Source organism: Cololabis saira, chromosome 4 (genome assembly GCF_033807715.1).
Source record: "Cololabis saira isolate AMF1-May2022 chromosome 4, fColSai1.1, whole genome shotgun sequence".
Lineage (NCBI taxonomy): Eukaryota > Metazoa > Chordata > Actinopteri > Beloniformes > Belonidae > Cololabis > Cololabis saira.
In genome coordinates this window covers 30,416,025-30,437,119 of record NC_084590.1, presented here as the reverse complement: position 1 = coordinate 30,437,119, position 21,095 = coordinate 30,416,025, and the positions used below count along the sequence as shown (strand labels likewise).

The window sequence follows — 21,095 nt, the reverse complement described above, 5'->3', positions numbered from 1 at the left end:
GCGCTGGGCCTGTCTAGGGGAACAAATCGATAGGCATCTTAAAAGCCACATTGATTGTAGGGAGGGGGAAAAACACCAAGGGGGATGGTAAGACAGATAGAGACAGCCAGTAAGAGAAAGAGAGAGGAAGAAAAGGAGGAGAGGGAGATGTTTCAAAGCAAGAAGGAAGAGAGAAGGGGGTAGAAAAATAATTAGTGGAACAATTACAGAAGTAATTCAGTGTGCTTTTATGTGAAAATATGATGGGATTGAAAACTATTGTTGGCCCAAAGTCAAATTAAAAGCTATTGGTCACTTAACGCTCTTATGCGTTAACCGGTCTGAAGTAAACATAAGACACTAAGTAAAAATATATAGAAAAATCCACTCTGTGCATAAATAAGCTTTGTTAAATAGAGCAGACAAAGCAAATGTGTGTCTTGGACGGCCGCTGTCATAAGGCTATAACTGAATACTATTGTTGAGGGATATTTTTCCGTTGTATAATCATGGTGTCTTTTCAGGTCCCAGCACGGAACTTATCTGGATTTTCACTGTGTAACTTTCATTAGTTTTAGCTGAATTTCAGACCATATTTTGCACAGATTACTTGGTTTTAAAGTTACGACATTTTTCTACCCCCATTACTCAAGTCCCATTGGCTCATCCTCCTGTCTCAAGCACTGCAATCCTGCTGATGCCCAGACTGGTAAAGGTGAAAATCTTCATAATGATATTTATTTTTGCATTCATTATAAACAACTCTGAAAAAGTTTTGAGGAGGAAAGGTCATACCCTGCAAATTCAAAAATCGGTAATCAATAAGTGATTGAGAAAATTCAAACAGCCGACCCTTTAAGGATTGATTCAACAATGACTTAAAAAATTTCAGTTGTGTGTTTTGAATAATCTTATGATGGGGAACGAAACAAACAGTCTACTTTCCACGCGGTTATAGTCACCCTATATCTTAAGTCAATTGGTTACTTTTTTTCATTATCTTTAGGTTGTCAACAAAATAAAAAATATAGTAAATAATCTATATTATCTGAAGATTTACTTAGTGCATTTGTGTTATCACACCTCAATCTTTTTTTTTTTTTGTTTTTTTTTTTTCCCTTGTCTGCACACATATTAATGATTGATACCATGATGGTAGAAACCAAAAGTATATATATGTGCATTATTACTATATTTAATATATATACATATATATACGCATACATATGCATATCACACCTCAATCTTGACTGTAGGTTTTCTGCCATGCTGATGCACGAGCCGATGCACGGACCGATGCGTGTTGGGCAGGGATGCAACCATATAATGCATAATGCTGTGCAGATGGTAACATTTGGTTGAAAAATGCATTTAAAACATTCAGCCTTTTCGTGAATTATAAATGAATAAATAAATAAACTGTATGTGGCAATAAACTGTTAATTTCTTGAATGCTGGATGTGATGGCTGGTCCAGGACATCCGGCACACGCCCAACACTGTTCAAACTAATGAAATGCTGCAAAGAGCTTTATTGGTTATCAACGGTGGCGTTCCCCCATTGCCCCTCATCTCATTACCAGAGATCATGTTCAGATCCATAATTGAGCTAATTTGCTGATATGTTATCTCAATATTAATCCAGCTCACAACAATGTGCAATAAGTTGCTCACAATAAATACCCCGCTAATGTGTAATAAAATAACAAGTATGTTCATTAAATCCATTTTTTTCTACTGCTACTACTACTACTGTTGTTTAGCAGACGCTTTTATCTAAAGCGACTTATATCTGAGAGAGCAACACAAGCAAGAAATCACATAGGAGGGTCCAGCATCGATAAGTGCTGGTCACACTGCTGAGAGTCCATTCGGACACATGTGCTGCCATGCCCCTGCTTGAATTTATTTATCTTTGGTTCCTTCCCAACACAACAGTCTCTTTATCCAAGAAAGTTACGTCTAAAAAGACACCATCATACAATAATTTTGTCATAAGTACATGCAGCTTTTTACTTTGTTTTTACCGTGAATTGAAGCGCTGGACTGTCCCACAACTGGTGGTTGTCAATGTAACGGTGGGTAAAGTGCTACTTCTGGCTTTTTGAAGAAGATTAAATAACATAAAGAAGGGAAACCATAGACTGTAAAGGACAATGGACAGAGGTCACTTCACCCGTTGGTTTGTAAACGGAAGCTTTGAAGCCCATTTTTCTTTGTACAGATCGCTGCCATGTCACCCGAGGCTGACGGGAACACGTCCACTGCATGTCAATCAAAAGCCCCTTTTACACGGGCGAATACCACCGCGCTTAACGTGTGGATGTAGCATGTCACGTGCCCCTTTTACATTGACCGACTTGGGGTGGCGTGTTGAGCTTCCCCACGAATAACTCTCCTCCGAGGGTAATCTTAACAGCGGGTCAGGTGTAATGTAAACAGAACCACCCGCGGGGTGGCGGGTCGTGGGAGGGATTTGATGATCACGTAACCTGAGAACAACCCACCAGGGAATTTAATTTAAAATAAGGAAGCAGCTGATGAGAGTAACAGCAGGAGGTCACAGGTAGGATCTATATTTGCAAGATGAGTAACTGGGGAGACGACGAGATCTGCGAGCTACTCGGCCTCGGAGCCTCGGACGCCATGAACCGGCGTAGATCCGCACGATGAATGCCGGGTATCCAGCAATGTAAAAGGGGCTTATCATATCAAATATCCTACATGCTTCACTGAAATCTTAAAACTACCGTATTTTCTGGACTATAAGCCGCTAGTTTTTTCATAGGTTTTCAACTGTGCGGCTTATACAAAGGTCCGGCTATTCTGTGGATTTTTCTTCCACCGCTCGGGGCGCTCTAACCGGAATTAGAATCAGAACTAAGACAAAATAAATGCAAAGAAGAATACGCTACTTCTTCTTTAGCAGATAGAAGTAGAAGCAGATTTCAAACAGATAAATAGATAAATAAATACCGGTTATTTTCTCTTGGTTCTGTCCCGTTTTAATCAGCAAAGTTGCTGCCGTGTTAAAAGACACTGTTAGGAAAGGATCTATTTAGGTACAAACATGTACATCATTTACAGTTCAAAATCCTTCTGTACATGTAGTAAATATCTAATCTAACAACATAAATATCTGCGGCTAAATATCTTTTTTTTTTTTTAAATAGAGCGGATGCGGCTTATATACACAGAAAATACGGTATACCTTTTATTTTAGCCTTAATTTGAAGAGCCAAGAGAAAGAAAAACACAGGTTGCTGTGTTCAACAGACTTTGTACACCTGTACATCGTCTTAAATCCTTGTTGCAGCATCTACTTTCTGCGCCGGCAGCTGAGCCAAACAGTGATGTAACTGCAACAGGGTGAGGACTTAGACTGATGGGGATCATCAAAATGAAGAATGTTGAATTGGACACTTTTTAAGTAAGTTCCTTATGGTTTTTGCAGTCTCCATGTGGTATCTGCTTAATCCATTATAACCTTGAGAAGTAGCATTTCAGCCACAGTTTAGTCCTCAGCAGATGCATGGATAAGCAGCCGGGAACTCCTGTAGGCAAGAATATGGGAAAGGACGAACAACTATGGCCAATAACTCTTTTAATGTTCATTGTATAATATCACTTCTTTAAGCTGGCACTATCAATAAGTGTTAACTTGTAAGACAAGAGCAAGAGTTCTTTGAACTCGCCATGGAGCTTTTTGAGTTTCCCCCCTTGCAAAAAAACACATTAAAAATGCACATCTGCACTCTCACTTTTACAAATTTAACATCTCAGGGCAAAAAGTTAACAAGCCAACAGTAAGAGCGGTGGCAGCTTCAAGACTGGAACAAGAAAGCGAGCTGCAGAGAGTAAAAGCAGAAAACGAGGCAGACAATTAAAAGAAAGAAAGAAAATAAAGGGGGGGAATTGGGGAGAGAAAAAGACAGTGTGAGACAGTGAATGTGTAAATAGAGCTTAAATGCGCAGTAGGAATGAAATTCGCCTTGGGATTGCCTTGGTAAACAAGACAGCCGAGGCTTTGGTGGAGATGCTAATAAAACAGAGCTGTTCTTATCAGCTGAGCAGATGGCCTAACCCATCACATCTACTCAAACAGGGGCTAAGCCATCAGCATTCTAATGAAATTATTTATGATCGAAGATTACATTCAAAACCTTGAACACACAACACTATGTTTACTTTCCTGAAAAGATGGGAGCAGGCGGGTACAGGGGAAGTTTATGATCAGAAAAGCGGCAGCCAGAAAGGGTGGATAGAATGAGTTTGGGGATATATGAGAGGAGGGATACAGCGTGTTTATGGACACAAATGACGAGAAAGAAAAACATTCAAAAAGAGAGAAAGGAAAAGGTGGGAAGGGGGAGGACAAAAAAAAAAAAAGAAAAACACCTCGGTGTGCTTTGTTTGGCGAGTGGAGGCGGCCACAGGGGAGAGGGGAAGGACAGACAAACAAATGATGCTCTGAGTGAAAAAGTATAACTGGTGGTTTGTTTTAGAGGGCATGTTGCCCCTGTGGACCGCCCCTGCCCCGCGTCTCCTGTCCCCTGCTGTCTGACCCCTCTGCCCCGGCTTACACCCTGGGCCGCTCCCCTGACAGCGGTGTCGCTTAGCCGGCTTAGCCCAGGTCAGGCACCTTGACCAAGGGCACAGCCCTCCGCCCACTCCCCTGGCGTCTACAGGTATCTGTTTTTGCCCCCTCTCTCTCTCTCCCTCTCTTTTTCCTCTTCCTTGGACACGGGAACCAGTCACAATGTGAATGGTTGGGGGCGGGTTGGTAGAGGGAATGGGAAAAAAGCAAGGAAGGGATGGATGGAGAGACAAAGAATAGGGAGGAAACGGAGGGAGGAGACATAAGAAAGATGGAGAAGTAAGAGTAGTGGCCAGGAGGAGGAAAAAAAAGGATAAATAGGGTAAAGAGAAGGGAGGTAGGACGGGAGATCGAGGGAGGAGAGAATTGATCTGCGAATGGTTAGTATGCAGCCCCCGCTCCCCCCCTCCCCCAACCAGCCCCCCACCACCTCCCCCTCCTCCCTCCTTCTCTCCTCTCCCATCAGTCAGTGAGGGCTGAGAGTATGTTGTGGACCACTGCCCGGATGCCTCATACATATTAAAGCCCCTTGCTATTATTTATATCATGTCTCTCCTTCCCCTGCTCGCTGCCCCTCATCCCCGCCATACCACCACATACATACATGCACGTGCATCCCCGCACGGACACACACACAGAAGCACTGACAGACAACTACTCACACAAACAATGACACACAATGACACGCGGGGACATAAAAACAGACAGTCTAGTCACATACGCAGAGAAACAGAGGCGCGCCGTGTGCTTGCATAGGCACTCCCGCACACACTCCCGCGCCCGCTCGCACGCAAAAAATTTGAATGATCTCGGTCTCCTCACGTCTCCCATCGTGCCACACTCCATACCTGTTTTTATGTCTGAGCCTGACTCATCCTCTCAATGGCTCCGTCTTTTTCTCATCTTCTCATTTCTGTCTGATCTTTTTTCAATCCCTCTCTCCTGCCCGCGATGGAGTGATATTATTCGGATAGGGCTTAAGCCCCGGAAAGCCCATCAGGACCTGTTTGTCTCGCTACCTTGTTTTCCAATATCTGAGAGCCAGAGGCTTGTGTCTCTTTCAGGTGGCTGGTCCGGTGTTCTGAGCAGAGGTAAATTTAGGGCTTGTTTGAAGATGACATTTCATGTTAGAGAAGGATTGCTATTCACGGATTACACTGGCACCGGCCCCACGGAGATGGACAAATTGCAACACTATCAGTAATTCAATATAAATAAATAAATATATACATATATATTACATATATATTACATATATATGTATATGTAAACCTCCGAGCAAGATTAATCCAAAAGTTTAAGAGACCAAACATCATTATTTTATTTGACAAAATGTCAGTCTCTTAATGCTAATTTGAAGAAAAAATGAATGAATCCATTTTGATGTTGGAATCAAAAGGAATGCAGCAGAGAAGTAATTACACCGATGATGTTACATCTGCTTAGAGAGATGAGAGATCAGAAAAGTTTTTTTTTTTTAGGGATTCAGGGTGTTGTAAAGCTTCCCACGTAACCGCGTTAATCATTATTTTTACTGTCGTATTCGTTTTCGCTGAATTCTATTAAATTAGAAATAATTCGATGATTTACTTGAAAGGTAGAAGAAATCCAGCCCCCGCATTTATCACAATCTCTCATTGTTAGGAGAAGTCAGGGTTCCCACAATAACAACAACAGAAAGGGGACTTAAAGGGAGAAATAAATAAATAAATTAGGCCTCAACTGCAATCTTTGAAAGCTGAAAATATGTATGAAATAAGATTTTTGCCAGTTGAGATCCAAATACACACCTCAGTGCCTCCTAAGACTCACTTTTAGCACTGCAGCTAAAAAGATCAAATGCGCTCTTATGTGATGGGTGGGGTGAGCTCTAGTCACTCCAGACATCACTCGACTTGATGCATTAATACCCCAAAGATGATAGCGCGTTATCAAAAATGGTTTTCAGCATGGGGAGAGAAAATGATTTGATATAAAAATCTAATTCCTTCTTTCATTTATGAGCTTTTTTTTTCTTTCTCTTTGATACACGTAATTTTAAAAGTTTTCCCCTAAACCCTCTCTTCAGTTTGTATATTGTCTGTATCTTCGCATTAAATACAGACAAAACATCTTTTAGACTTGGGCACTAAACGAAAATCGCCTGAAATGGGCTTCTTTGAGGCGCCCAACATGAGTCTTATCGCTTCACTTAATTAAAAAAAAAGGAGGGGGGGTTCAAAATATGTAGGAGATATTGTGTGATTGGGATGTTTTCTGAAGCTTAACTGGGTATTTTCTACTGTCTAGTTTTAAAGTAGACAACAAGTGGAATGATGAAAAGAATTTAGAAACAAAACATACTCCATTCTGACAAATACCTGGATTTTCAGGTTGATTTAATGCTGGAAACTGGAAATGTGTGCGTTTTATTCAGAGTCTCTGTGAAGCAGGTTCAGAGATTTACATGCAAAGATGTAAATGTCTGAGAAAAACAGCGTTGCAGAATTTGGTTAGTCTATTTGTAGGGCAAGGAATATTGATATGAAGGATAAATGGATTCATTTTGTCAAAAGCAAAGTTGAAAGGCGGCGCTGCAGGTGTTGGAGGGACTAGACACGAGCTCAGAGATGCAGTGGGTTGAGTAAATGATCCCACACGGTGGCTGTAGGGCCGCTGCACTGTGGGCTTTCTTTCTTACTGGACTTCTACACCATGGGTTAGGTTTGTGAAGAGCCAACGACACACCTCGGAGGTTAGAGGGCTGCGCACCTGCTCTGACAACCAGTGCTACAGTCAGGGACGGTGCAGTTGATTGATTGATTTTGTTCAGTGCCACGATGACAGAGAGTTGAAGATCACACCAGCACGCACCCCATTTTTCACCTGATAGTTTTCCAAACATTTCCTGTCGACAGCCAGGATTAACAAATGCACTGCTTTGACAGTTAATCATAGTCGGGTTGACTCTCTCCCTCCCCGACTGACGCCCACATTTAATCAGCAGGACGCACACAGCGACGTTATTAACTTAGTCCCCGGCCAAAAGGTGAACAAAATGTTTAATATGTGTGATTTCACATTTAATCAGTTTAGCACGATTAAAATGACTCAGCTTATTTTGGTCCATTAGTGCGGTTCATTTGAGCTGGTCTGAGATCTGCCAGTCGGGGTCCTCAGACACGTCCTGGGAGTGTCGGAGCAGAGAGGACGGGCTCGCTTTCTTTTATTCCGGAGACCTTATTCTGCACAGGTGGTGATCGACAACTGAACTCAACAACACAACCAAGGTTTCAAGTTTGAGAGAAAACTGAGTGGTACTTTGAGGAAATGTGCATGGATCCAGTCTAGGAATGGGCGATATTTTACCGTTCACGATAAACCGTCAAAAAAATTCCCCACAATAAGAATTTGTCATATCGCGGTAAAAATGATAAATTCCCGTTGATGATGTTTTTGTGTAAAGCTGATTTATGGTTCTGCGTTAAATCCACACACAACGTACGGGAAGGAAGGAAGGAAGGAAGGAAGGAAGGAAGGAAGGAAGGAAGGAAGGAAGGAAGGAAGGAAGGAAGGAAGGAAGGAAGGAAGGAAGGAAGGAAGGAAGGAAGGAAGGAAGGAAGGAAGGAGGAAAGAAGGAAGGAAGGAAGGGGAAAAAAGGAAGGAAGGAAGGAAGGAAGGAAGGAAGGAAGGAAGGAAGGAAGGAAGGAAGGAAGGAAGGAAGGAAGGAAGGAAGGAAGGAAGGAAGGAAAGAAGAAAAGGGAAAGGAAGGAAGGAAAGAAGAAAAGGGAAAGGAAGGAAGGAAGGAAGGAAGGAAGGAAGGAAGGAAAGGGGAAGGAAGGAAGGAAGGAAGGAAGGAAGGAAGGAAGGAAGGAAGGAAGGAAGGAAGGAAGGAAGGAAGGAAGGAAGGAGGAGCAGGAGGAAAGAAGGAAGGAAGGAAGGGGAAAAAAGGAAGGAAGGAAGGAAGGAAGGAAGGAAGGAAGGAAGGAAAGGAAGGAAGGAAAGGGGAAGGAAGGAAGGGAGAAAACAAGGAAAGGAGGAAGGAAGGGAGAAAAGAGGAAGGGAAGAAGGAAGGAGAGAGCGGGAGGAAAGAGAGAGCGGAAGGAAGGAAGGAAGGAAGGAAGGAAGGAAGGAAGGAAGGAAGGAAGGAAGGAAGGAAGGAAGGAAGGAAGGAAGGAAGGAAGGAAGGAAGGAAGGAAGGAAGGAAGGAAGATGGCGTTTTTGTGTAACAAACATGGCGGATCTGAGAGCGAGATAGATTTATAGTTACAAAGGTGGAGTTGAATTGGTATTTATTTTATCGTCATTTTTATCGTTATCGGGATAAATGCCAGAAATGATCTTGATACATTTTTTAGTCCATACCGCCCATCCCTAATCCAGTCTTACTGCAGGTCCGAGTCTCTGTTGGTTCAAGTTCACGCCACTTTTGGAATTAGAAAAATGGCATAAAAAAAAAAGAAAACTAACATTTGTGTCCTTGCAGACTATTTTAATGATAAGTGAAACATTTGAAGTTATTTCCAGGAACTTTTTCTGACTCATGTGCTGCGAACACAGTTGCTCACAAGAGTCAGAAGAGCGTCTACCAGACTTGTGGACGTGGAAACTATGGAAATTAGTACTTAATGGACCAACAACCCCATCAGCCTCCAAACTGGACTTTGTCACCTTTCTGTCTGCTTTTTTGTTAATATGTACAAGATAAAAGACAAAGTTTTGTTCAAGAACAAAACTCAGTGTCAGGACATCCTTGACTTGATTTCTGGACAAGCGGCATCAACCTGAAAAGCCAGGAATCTCCCAAGAAATTAAGAGCACCCCCCCCTCACACACACACCTCACTCAGAGGGGTTTCCTTCATGTTGCTTTTTTCTTCCCACCATCACTCGCTCTCCTTCCTCTGCTCTGCCTTCCCCCTGTTCCTCTGCTACCTCTCCCTGGCTGTGATGTCCTTGAGGGCCTGCTGAAGCTCCCATAAAGCCTGCAGTAAATGGCTCTAATCCGGTAATAAATGGCTGTGTCCTACAGACAAGGGTGTGAGGCTCCCGGAGCCATGGTTTTTATCAGATGAAATGGTATTGCCACACATACACACATACGAGGAAACTCGCCAACATTCACAGATGTAATAGAAGCTGCATAGATGTGTGTAAGCACGCGTGCCCCCCCCCCCTCCTCTTCCTCTCTCTCTCGCTCTCTCTCTGCGTCTTTCTTTCGCACATGTGCGCGCACGCACACACACATTTATGCAACTTCAAATGGAATCACACCTTTCGAGATTGTGCTGCTTTAATGGATGCCACGCAAGAGCAGTGCCATTATTACTTTTAAATGATTAGAGATGCGACTATGATGCATTATGATGATAGGATCATATAGAGCTGTTGCACCGCTCTTTATGTCTGCTGGGAAAGACAGTAACTGAATGAAGGAGCAGGAGGGATGTGGAGAATAAGAAGAATAGTAATGTGACCTTTAGAGATAGTTGGAGTTCACCTGTTTTTAATCAGCAAATACAATTGATTTTGATCTCCCCAGGTTTTATTTGTGTACTTCTGTAGTGACATGGCCCTCTGAGACTGGACTGTGTGTGTGTATATGTGTATTAGATTGGGGTGGGGGAAGTATTTACACCTCCACATTCCTTGTTGAGTTGTAACCTGGAGCAGTGCTTTCATTTTCCCGTCATAACATATATTGATTTTTTTCTTTTTTTTTTTTCCCCGTGTGTACTGTACTTGCTCACGTCTAGTTATTTGTGCTGCGAGCGTCTGGTTTTGATCAGCGTATGCACCTCTCCTTCAGGTGGAGCTGACCGGCAGCAGCGTGTTTGACTACATCCACCCGGCGGATCACGTGGAGATGGCGGAGCGGCTGGGAATCCGGCCGCACCTGCGGGCCGAGGCCGGCTGCCACACGGCCCCCGAGAGCGCCTCCAGCTCCGCGTCCGCCTCCTCCCTCGCCGGTACCCCTGAACCTGGTACTCTCTTCCTCTAATATAAGCAGTTATCAACTTCATTAATTCAGCCGACGCAGTCCGGCTTAACATCAAAGCAAAGTGAAAATCATCTGGTCTCTGAATGGATGTTTCTTTCCTCCGACAGCCGCTCCATCTAGTCCTCATTCCTCCGCCGATGATCCCACGGATCGTGGCTTCTTCATCCGCATGAAGTCCACGCTCACCAAGAGAGGCCTGCACGTCAAGTCTTCTGGATACAAGGTAAGGGTAAGGATATTGTCAGTATACTTGAATTCACCTGCTACTAGGAATGGGCGATATTTTACCGTTCACGATAAACCGTCAAAGAAATTCCCCACGGTAAGAATTTGTCAACTCGTGGTAAAAACGATGACGTTTTTGTGTAAAGTCGAATTTATGGTTCTGCGTTACGTACGTGAAGGAAGGAAGGAAGGAAGGAAGGAAGGAAGGAAGGAAGGAAGGAAGGAAGGAAGGAAGGAAGAAAGAAAGAAAGAAAGAAAGAAAGAAAGAAAGAAAGAAAGAAAGAAAGAAAGAAAGAAAGAAAGAAAGAAAGAAAGAAATGAGCCTGAAAGAAAGAAAGAAAGAAAGAAAGAAAGAAAGAAAGAAATGAGCCTGAAAGAAAGAAAGAAAGAAAGAAAAAAAGAAAGAAAGAAAGAAAGAAAGAAAGAAAGAAAGAAATGAGCCTGAAAGAAAGAAAGAAAGAAAGAAAGAAAGAAATGAGCCTGAAAGAAAGAAAGAAAGAAAGAAAGAAAGAAAGAAAGAAAGAAAGAAAGAAAGAAAGAAAGAAAGAAAGAAAGAAAGAAAGAAAGAAAGAAAGAAAGAAAGAAAGAAAAAGGGATAAATTCCCGTTGATACGTTTTTGTGTAACAAACATGGCGGATCTGAGAGCGAGATAGATTTATAGTTACAAAGGTGGAGTTGAATTGGTATTTTTTTATCGTCATTTTTATCGTTATCGGGATAAATGCCAGAAATTATCGTGATACATTTTTTAGTCCATACCGCCCATCCCTACCTGCTAGTATTTGGGATGAAAAGAAAGTAAGAAGCAGAAGCAGCAGTGGTTTTTGTTTTGTGCTGCCTCCGCTTCACGCCGCTGTCACGTTGGTCGTTGTCTGTGTGTTTTACGGCTGTGACCTTATTTCACACTGAACCGCCTCTCATAACACACTTTACTGCCTTCCCTGCTGTAATGTCAGAGCCGCTGCATTGCTGTTTTTAAGCATTCATGATCGTGTTTAATGTTTATAGATGAATGAAAGATTCTTGTCATTTCCTTCATCTGTTCTTTACTGTGTCCCGGCGCATTAATCAGTTCCGATTCCCCCCCTAGATGAAGCATCTCCCCATTCTCCCGCACGCTCGGCTGGCGTTTGAGGAACCCTCTCTGCTTCTTTTTGTAGGTGATCCACGTGACGGGGCGAATCCGCTGCCGCCCGGCGCTCGTCCCGGGCTCCGCGCACTCGGTCCGTCGGCCGATGGGTCTGGTGGCGCTGGCCCACACGCTCCCGCCCTCCACGCTCAACGAAGTCCGCATGGAGAGCCACATGTTCGTCTTCCGAGTGAACATGGACCTGCAGGTCACATACTGCGAGAACAGGTAGAGGCTTTTTTTCGTGTGGAGGATTAGTGTCTCCGTGTTTTTCTTTTTGTTTTTTAACGTGTGAAGTCTTGTTTTTGAGCTTTTTGGTGTGCTCCCACCTTCATGTTTTTTCATGAGCGGCTGGCAGAGCACCCAGCCAGTTGGCACTTTCAGAAAAGACACATCTGCTTGTGTTTATTTGACAAATGGGCTTTCTGTTTTTCCTGCACTGGTTCACAGGATCTCGGAGTACATGGATCTGACCCCAGCAGAGGTAGTGGGACATACCTGTTACCATTTCATCTACGTAGAAGACCTGGAAACCTTCCGGCAGAGCCATGAGGATTGTGAGTTACATCCATATTCATCTGTAGTAAATCACATTTATCCCCAACCCCCCTTTATTCCTCGCCGTGTCTGAACTTCGGGGGTTTCAGAGGGCTTGTTGAAGTCTCTCATTGTCCTTTTGTGACAGGCGCCCTCTGCTGTCAATATCCCACACTGTCAAACCAATAACATACTTTATTTTTTTCCCTCCTGTCCTTCATCTTCTGTCATACGTCCTTTTATTCCCTCCTTCCCCCCACCGTCTCTGTTAGTACTGAGGAAAGGCCAGGTGGTGACGAATTACTACCGCTGGCTGCAGAGGAGAGGAGGCTACCTGTGGATCCAGTCCACCGCCACCGTCTCCATCAACCACAAAGCCCCACACGAGCGCAACGTCATCTGGGTCAACTATGTCCTGAGGTGAGAGCGGCCGCAGCGCAGCTGCAGTCTGTTCTCCAGGAGCGCCGCTCTGATCCCAGTTTATAAATGCAGACGCCATATTTTCTGTGTACAGAAAGCCTTTGAGATGATGAAATGTTTTGGGATTATTGGTGGAGAGTTTCCCCTGCTTCTGACATGTGAGAAAACGGTTGAGGATGGTTGACATCAAAGCAGAGCCCATTACCTTCGCCCGTTCATTCTGAAAGTGAAGGGAAAAAAAAAAGAAATGTACGATGAAATTTTAAAATGACTCCAAACTATCAGCGAGTCGATTTTTACAAGATTTCTCTGTGTATCTATGAAGGTATCGATTTGATTCATTTAGGGGGGGTGTAAAGTAATTTGTCTATCTTTGTCAAATATTCCAGTGACCTCTCAGTGACCGCAAGTAAAACATTTTTACTCAGCCTTGTTACGCTCAGTTAGCAAACATTATCTTTGAATAGAAAGGCGTCGAAACTTTAAAACTTTTGACATTACTATGAATATAAATGGCCCTTTAAATGCGGTATTATTCATCGTTATGTTTTAATATATTTATTATAAAATCTGCTCATACATGCACACATTGTGTGCATAACACACACAAACTAACTGAGAATATACCGAAAATACTCAAAACTAAAGCAGTCTGACAAAAACAAAAGGAGTAGGCTGAATTTCAATGCTAATTAGACTGAAGCTATATAATTAGTACAAATGGATGTAAGAATTTTAGGTCTGAATGGTGTTTTAGTTAATTAGTGCTGCAATTACAAGAGCTCATTAACTTCTCCAACAGCCTCCTCCTTGTCTGAGCTTAACTGTGTATAGGTGGGCTGCTGAGTGTGTGTGTGTGTGTGTGTGTGTGTGTGTGTGTGTGTGTGTGTGTGTGTGTGTGTGTGTGTGTGTGTGTGTGTGTGTGTGTGTGTGTGTGTGTGTGTGTGTGTGTGTGTGTGTGTCTTACAGGGTGGGGTTTGCTCAGATGTCTGTGTATATGTGAAAAAGCTTGTGTTTTTCTTTGTGGAGGGCTTTTTGCGAGGCTGTGTGCACATTTCCGTGGAGGTTAGAAGGCTGTGAGCTAGTTCAGTTAACCAGGCTGATTACATGTTGTTTCCATCTCTAAGTATTCACTCAAATCAGAGCAGCACTTCTGTTTTTATATGTAAGTGCCTTTTAAGTGGTTGATGAGCATCTGTGCACTTTTTTTCTGTTTTTTCTTCCTATATTTTTTACCTGTCCCATTTTCACATCAATCCACCCAGTCGAACTGAGCTGCCCGACACTCCCCTGGATCTGCTGCAGCTGCCCGAAAGCATAAGAGCGGAGCGACTTCGAGTGAGCCCATCCCCGACTGACAGCTCCCCACAGGCTCGAGGTACTGCACTATAAACATCATCCTGTGATGTCTGCTGACAAGCACAAACACCTGCTTGTAGCTGCTCTTTTCATTAAAACATCTTTCCTCCTCAGGCTCCAAACCAGCCAAGAGCTCGGTGGGAAAGAGCGACTCTGACGCCAAAGGCAGGGAGAAATTCAGCACCACCACCGGCCAGTCGGAGGACAGGAGGAAACGCCTGCTGAGGTCCGAGCCCGAGGGGGCGCCTCCCGAGAGCCGCCGCCGACTGGAGGAGCTCCGGCAGACGGAGGAGGCCGTGTCGGCCTCCTCGGACCTGGGGACGGAGAGCGAAGGGGAGGAGGAGGAGGCCGAGTGGGACGAGGGGGGAGACAGCGACAGACTGAAACAGGAAGACAGCGGAGGAGGAGGAGGAGGAAGCGCTCAGAGCAGAGGAGACGCCCCGGCCGGAGGGCAGAGGGTGGGGAAGGTGCACAACGGCCGGGCGGTGATCCAGCAGCTGAAGAGCGTGGTGGCCCCGTCCCCCTTGCCCGGCAACTCCAGCATCAAGACTGAACACGAGGCCCTGAGCGCTGCAGGGCACTGGGGATCCCACACGCAAACCTCCACCTCCCACACACACACCTCTCAGCCCCCGCCGTCGCACACACACACACCTTCCAGCAGCCTGAACGGCGACAGCCCCACCACCCCCGTCCCCGACTCCTCTTCCAGCAGCGAGGCCCCACCCAAAGGCTTGTTCACCCCTCCCTCCCCCGCTCTGTCCCCGGCCTTGTCGGTGTCCTCCCCGCTGCCCCGAGAGGAGCGGGCCGTGTCGGGGGTGGTCAGCCGCAGCGGCGGCGGCGGCATGGGTAACGGCCCCGACTTCGAGCTTCTCCAGAGACTGGCTGCAGGCGGCGCAGCGGGGAGGGTCCTCTTCCACCCCCTCGCCCTCGGCCCGCAGGGCCCTCAGAGCCTGTACGCCCCGAGCACTATCCGCTACGCTCCGCCTGAGCTGCCGCCCTCCCACCACCACGGCGCGGGACACGGCGATGGCCTCCAGCTACGCTCGGACCACCACAAGGGACCCCCACCGGCCTTTTTTCCGCACCTACAGCGGCTGGCCAGCCTGCCACCCTTCAGTGGTTTCTCCCCATCTGACAGCCCCTTCTCCTCCGGCCTGCCTTTCTGTATGAATGGACTGAGGGGGGCTGCAGGCACGGAGGAGGACTGAGTCTCACAGGGGGAGGAGGTGAAAGGGGAGAATAGAAATGAAGAAGTGTGTGCAGACAGAGAGACACTGAAAAGGGCAAAAAGGACAAAAATGGCAGGACATTAAGCCTCTGAGGACGTTACTAATTGGACAATGAGCTGAATAACTGCAATCTAAAGTCTATGACAAGTTGCTGTCATGCGAATTTACTGTGGACAAGTGACAGCGACTCCCAGCGAAAACGGGACATAATAACTTTTGACTGACTGTCCCTCAAGACGCTTCGTCTCCACAACAATAATGAACTCTACTGTGTGTCTTTCTCTAGATGACTGTGTTGATTTACGTGTCTCTTCCACTCAGAGAAGCCATATTGTATATAGAGACAGAACCATGAAAACCCTCAGCTCACATCCACATTACCGTCACTCCAATTAACCCAATTAACCCTTAAAGCCGGTAAAAAAGGCAAAAAAAAAAGTAAAAAAAAAAAAAAAAAGAGAGATGGACACTTGTTTGAAGGTATGAAAGTGACTGTGGAGTAAAAAACATTTTATCGTTGCAGTATTACACAAATCTCCAACACTGAGCTCCAGGTGAGAATTTGATTATAGGTTTATTAAAATAGAAGGAGACAGCCTTTTGCTATTTTATATTAAGACTTAAAAAAAATAAGAATAGATCAAATTGAAGTATCCATCCGTCAGCCATACTTAAAGCACACTGTTGGGACAAAAGTATGAGTGAAAGAGTCCCAGACATTCCAGTATATATAAGGGAAGAAAATGCAATGCAGACAGGATGTTATTTCTGTTGTTTGATTATGGAAAGGAAATTTGTTTAAATAAGTGTTAATTATAGTATATTCTTTATGATGCTGCAGTTGTGTTTGTGTATGAAAGCCATATTATAATTTTAAGGGTATTATTGATTTTTTGGAATAACCTCAAACATAGATGAAGGGGTTGGATTGTGTCCGAACGGACGAAATAACATAGTTTTATTGGATGCACAACATCATCCAATTACTTTTTTTAATTTTCTAAAAAAAAAAAGAGAAAAAAAACAAAGAAGATATTTCTGAGAATATTTTAAGAGTGGGGAGGGAAACGGTGCTGGACGGATGTGTTTTTGTCACCTGGACCTCTTTGTGTTTTTATGAGCACTTACTGAAATTTGTTCCGGCGTGGACTCGAAGCACTTGGTGGATGTTTGATCCTGTTAAAACAGAGAGCGGTGCAGCGGCGGCGGCTGATATTATAGCCTGACCATGGAGCAGCGGAGGAGGGTGTGGAGGGGAAAAAAAGGAGAAGAAGAAAAAAAAGGCTCATTGGTTAAGACAGGTCAATAAACAGACCACGTTCTGTCACTAAAATATGACCACTAGAGGTCAATAAAACAACACAAGTACTCCGGTACCAGTTTCAGTTCAGTTCTGTCAACTGAAAATAAAACCCTAAATAGTGGAAGCATAAAACACTTTAAATCTCTCTTTCCTACTGAATATTTTCTACTTTGAAATTAGCAAAGGTCTTAAATGGGGTCCTCAAAAAAAAAAAAAAAAACAGAGAATATTCATCCCAAAACATAGCAATTAAAATCTGAGCGTGTGACCCTTTTCAATAAAACACAAACAGGCACACTATTAAGAACTAGGTCGATTTTAACAAAGAAAAAAAAATATTAAAGGATGTGTAAGCGTTTTTCTAGCACTTTGGAACAAAGTCTTTTAAACTGATCTATCAAATAAGCGTAAACTTGTGTAATCTGTTGATGTTTTTGGCACCTTTTTTTTTTCTTCCTTTTTTCTGTTTTTGTTTTGTTATTTTTGTCTTCTAAATTCAGATTGTACTTAACACTGTGATCTGAGGGTTGGTTTATGTGGAAACCTGATGTTCATGTTCTGATGTCTGACAGGGGGAGGGGGGGAGAAAAAAATAGAGAGGGTGGAAAAAAATAATAATAAAAAAGAAAAAAAGTTCAGATCTGGTGTGTGAAACGCACCCAAACTGTAACCGTCTCATGCGAAAAACACTGTGTGTGTGTGCGTGCGAGCACACGCTTTCCTCGGATGTTTACCGGTATAAAATGCAGTGTGAATGCCCGACCGTGCGTCTGCTTGTGTGTGGGTGTCTTTTGCTTCGGTTTTCGTTGTCGTTGTCGTCGTCGAATTAAACTGCTAACCCCTCGCTCATCACTGTGAATCTAACATTATCCTCCCATCTTTGTGAATACTCCGCCCATCCATCAAATAAAATGAACAAATGTAAAAGTTTAAAAACAAAAAACAAAAAAAAAAACAAACGGTGAAACAAATGATGATAATAAAATATTCCAGTAGAGGAGCACAACTCAAGCTTTTGTCGTCTCTTTTCTTGCCCGAAGTCTGTCTGCTTTAGGTTTTACATCTTTATCATTTAGCAGACTTTTCAAGGATTTCTTTTTTTAGCCTCAGTATTAGTTATTAACCTTTATTTTACTGTGCATGAATAACACACATTCATCCTCACGCAGACAAATGTGAGATAAATCAGTAGCAGAATAAGTGTGCGTTATTGCCAAAACTTGTCCTCTTCTATATCTTATCATCAGCAGAGTAAGTGGGCAGTCTTGCATGTCCTTGAAGTGGACAAAAGCAATATTAATCCTTAATAAAAAAAAGCAACGTGAGGAGTGTCTGAGAGCGGCCCTGGCAGGACATGACTGGAGTGTTATGGCTTCAGAAAAGGCTTGGCGATAAACTGGTCTGAACTGAGCACAAAAGCACCGAGCACGCGTGGAGAGCGTCTTGCTTATGAGGACTATAATCGCGGGCACGCGCCGCAACATGCGCGTGTGTGTGTGTGTGTGTGTGTGTGTGTGTGTGTGTGTGTGCGTGTGTGGTGTGTGTGTGAGGTGGTTTCTCGGTGTGTCCGAGGGTGTGTGTGTGTATGCGTGCATCGCGGTGGATTTGTGTGTGTTGTCTGAAGCAGCCCCAGGGAGGGGCTCTGACATTGAAGACGGGTTAAATCCTGTTTTACATTCAAGTGGCAGGCCCTAGTTCATTAGAGTGAGGATCATTCCTCCTCAAGACCAAAGGAAGCGCATACTAAACAAGAGCAGTTGTTGGGGAGAAAATGCTATTGTACGTGCAAAACCATATGTATTGTATAAGAGGATGTGCTCGTGCGCGGCGCAATGTGCTGCGAGCACGGCTGCGAGACAACCTTTCCTCTTTACCTCATAATGTCTTTATACAGTGAAGTAAAGGTGTGGCTTGTGCAGTTGAAATCATTCTGCACTATTTGTGTGCATGAGCATAAGTCATGACAGTCTTCCTGACTGTTTTCCACTCAGCCTGTCATTGAGTCACCCGTACGCCCTCTCTGTCACTAACTTTGATGGCTTATCTTACCCCCTGAATTAGAGTCGTGCTCCCGGGGGAAATACCTTTCGCACATGTAAATGCACCTGAAAGAGTAAAAAATATATACGAGGGAACAACGCAGTGAGGGATGGAAGGACACATTCAGACAGTTTCCACCTCTGGCTGGCTGCTTTCTCTTCCTTTCCTCCTCCCTTTTCCTCGTCAACTGTTTTCATCTTTGTCATTGTTTCCCAACAATGTTCCTTCTCCCCTCAGCCAGGAGAAGGCCAATCCATACTTAATGCCGTTCTCGAGGCAGACCCTTTCATCCGTACGTATGGCATTTAACACCTGAGAGCAGATGAGAGAGCCCCGTGCTCGAAGTGAGCAGAGGTTACGACTCCAACTTTCAGGGCTGAGAATGAGCATGTGAAATTGAGGTCTGGAGATGCATGAGGCCAGACTCGGGCCGGGCTGGGCCGGGGCGGGGATGTGCTGCTGTTGTGGTTTCTATAGCTGCTCAGGGTCTGGGGTAGATGGTGTTTGTCAGTGAGGGCGCGTCTCCTGCCTCTGGGCACCCTGCCCTTTAGACGCGCCAGGCCTCAGGAGCCTCCTGCATGCCAAACAGACCTGTGTAGTCAGATGCAGCCGCTGAGGAGAGAAGAGAAGGAGGGAAAGGAGGAGGAGGAGAAGGAGGGGGAGGGGGGGCAGGCGAACGTGAGGAGGAGTCCAGAAAGAGAGGACTCCGGGGTGAAAGGGTAGAAGAGGATCTGAGGGAGAGAGGGAGCCGAAATGGGCTGGAGGCAGGGGGGAAGGAGGTGGGGGTGCCGGTCACACACTGCAGCAGCCGTCCAGTCGCACTCTGCATGTGAAGCACAGCTGCACCAGAACGCCGAGGGAATCAGTGAAGGAGAGGTGGGAGGAAGCGAAGGAGATGGAGAGGAGAGGAAGAGAGGGTGAGTATGAGGTGAGTCTCAACAGCAACGCCGCATGTCGATGGCTGTGAGATACGGCAGACCTTAGCCCTAACCCAGTCACTGATAGTTATCAGAGACAAAGGCCCCCCAAGTCTGGAGACTCCCACACACACACACACACACACACACACACGACCACACGCTGCTCAGCTCTGCTCACGTACATGCGTGCAGATGAGCAGCTCATTAGAAAAATTATGCATTTACAGAGAGTGCAGTTTGTACATCTTTTGACTCCCACAGCAGAGTACTACCGACTCCGACAGAACACACACTTCATATTTTTGCCCTTTTTTGCATAATCCAGAAAAATGTGACAACCTCTTATGAAGCATAAATTTAGTCGGAGGCCTTTTATGTGCAGATCGTATTCTGCAATTCAACATTTCATTTTGTTTCTGCTCTATTTTACACAATAATGTTTTAGGTACTCAGTCGTGGCTGTTGTTTTCTTTAACACCCCTGTGTCTCGCTTATATCCACTCTGTTTTCTCTTTGATAACATTTCAGGAAGCTGCTAATTCTCATGTCAGAATGTGGACGTGGACACCGTTTTAGAAGCTAATGGCACTCATTTAGACTGTGGACTATAAAGTGGGCAAAGAAGAGGTATAAAAAGAAAATATGAAGTTTTATTACCTTAACATTAGTACTAGCTGTTAGAAAGAGATTTAATACCTTTTTTGGCGATAAAAGAAAAACGTTAACTGAATAAATACATGTACACTGTGAAGTGTTTTCACTTTTTTCAACTTTACTGCTACCTTGTGTCAAGCATCACTTCCTGTTACACATCATATTAAAAATTGATTATTTGGATAATAAAGTAATCTGATTTTCTCATTTAATTAAATGTTAAGTGGGAAAAAAAGCCTTAAGAAAACAATTCTTTGGTTTGTCAGCTCTACCTTTCTTTGTCGTTTAGTTCAGTGTTTTTCAGTCGTTGTCCTCAGGTACTGTCTTCAAGTACTCTCCTCATGTACTGCATGTTTTAGATGGATCCCAGCTCCACCAAAGCTGGACTGGTCTAAAACAAAGGATTGAAAAAACACGTTCTTCATACATTTTAAATTAAAATCTTAATTTTTAAAGCTGAGCACAGGTTCTCGGCGTTGCTTGATCATTGTTCTGTCCATAGTACTCGCTGGACGGTAGAAGTCCCTGTCAGACACGACTGATCCGTGACGGGAGGTCACACTCAACACGATATTTTATCAAGCTTAACCGCCACTTAAAAGGCCTTATGAAAAACCAAGCATTTACATTCATCTTACATTAATTTTACAACATACTACAAGTGGTGACTCGATTGTTCTCACCAGACCTTATCGCATGCTGGAAACGTCAAAGAAAAAAG

The 21,095-nt window shown here is 44.2% G+C and overlaps 1 protein-coding gene across 2 annotated transcripts in view; it reads left to right on the top strand.

Moving 5' to 3' along the window:
• Positions 1-17,747, top strand: part of npas1 (neuronal PAS domain protein 1) — a 48,668-nt gene extending 30,921 nt beyond the window's left edge. The window contains exons 6-12 of one of the 2 annotated variants that reach the window (XM_061719385.1): positions 10,363-10,537; positions 10,662-10,777; positions 11,941-12,137; positions 12,360-12,466; positions 12,719-12,866; positions 14,132-14,244; positions 14,340-17,747. In XM_061719385.1, the coding sequence (XP_061575369.1) occupies positions 10,363-10,537; positions 10,662-10,777; positions 11,941-12,137; positions 12,360-12,466; positions 12,719-12,866; positions 14,132-14,244; positions 14,340-15,436 (1,953 nt within the window). In that variant the 3' untranslated portion in view covers positions 15,437-17,747. Of the gene's footprint in view, positions 1-10,362; positions 10,538-10,661; positions 10,784-11,940; positions 12,138-12,359; positions 12,467-12,718; positions 12,867-14,131; positions 14,245-14,339 lie in introns of both variants that reach the window. The other variant, XM_061719384.1, reaches the window with a different exon arrangement.
• The last annotated feature ends 3,348 nt before the right edge of the window (positions 17,748-21,095 follow it).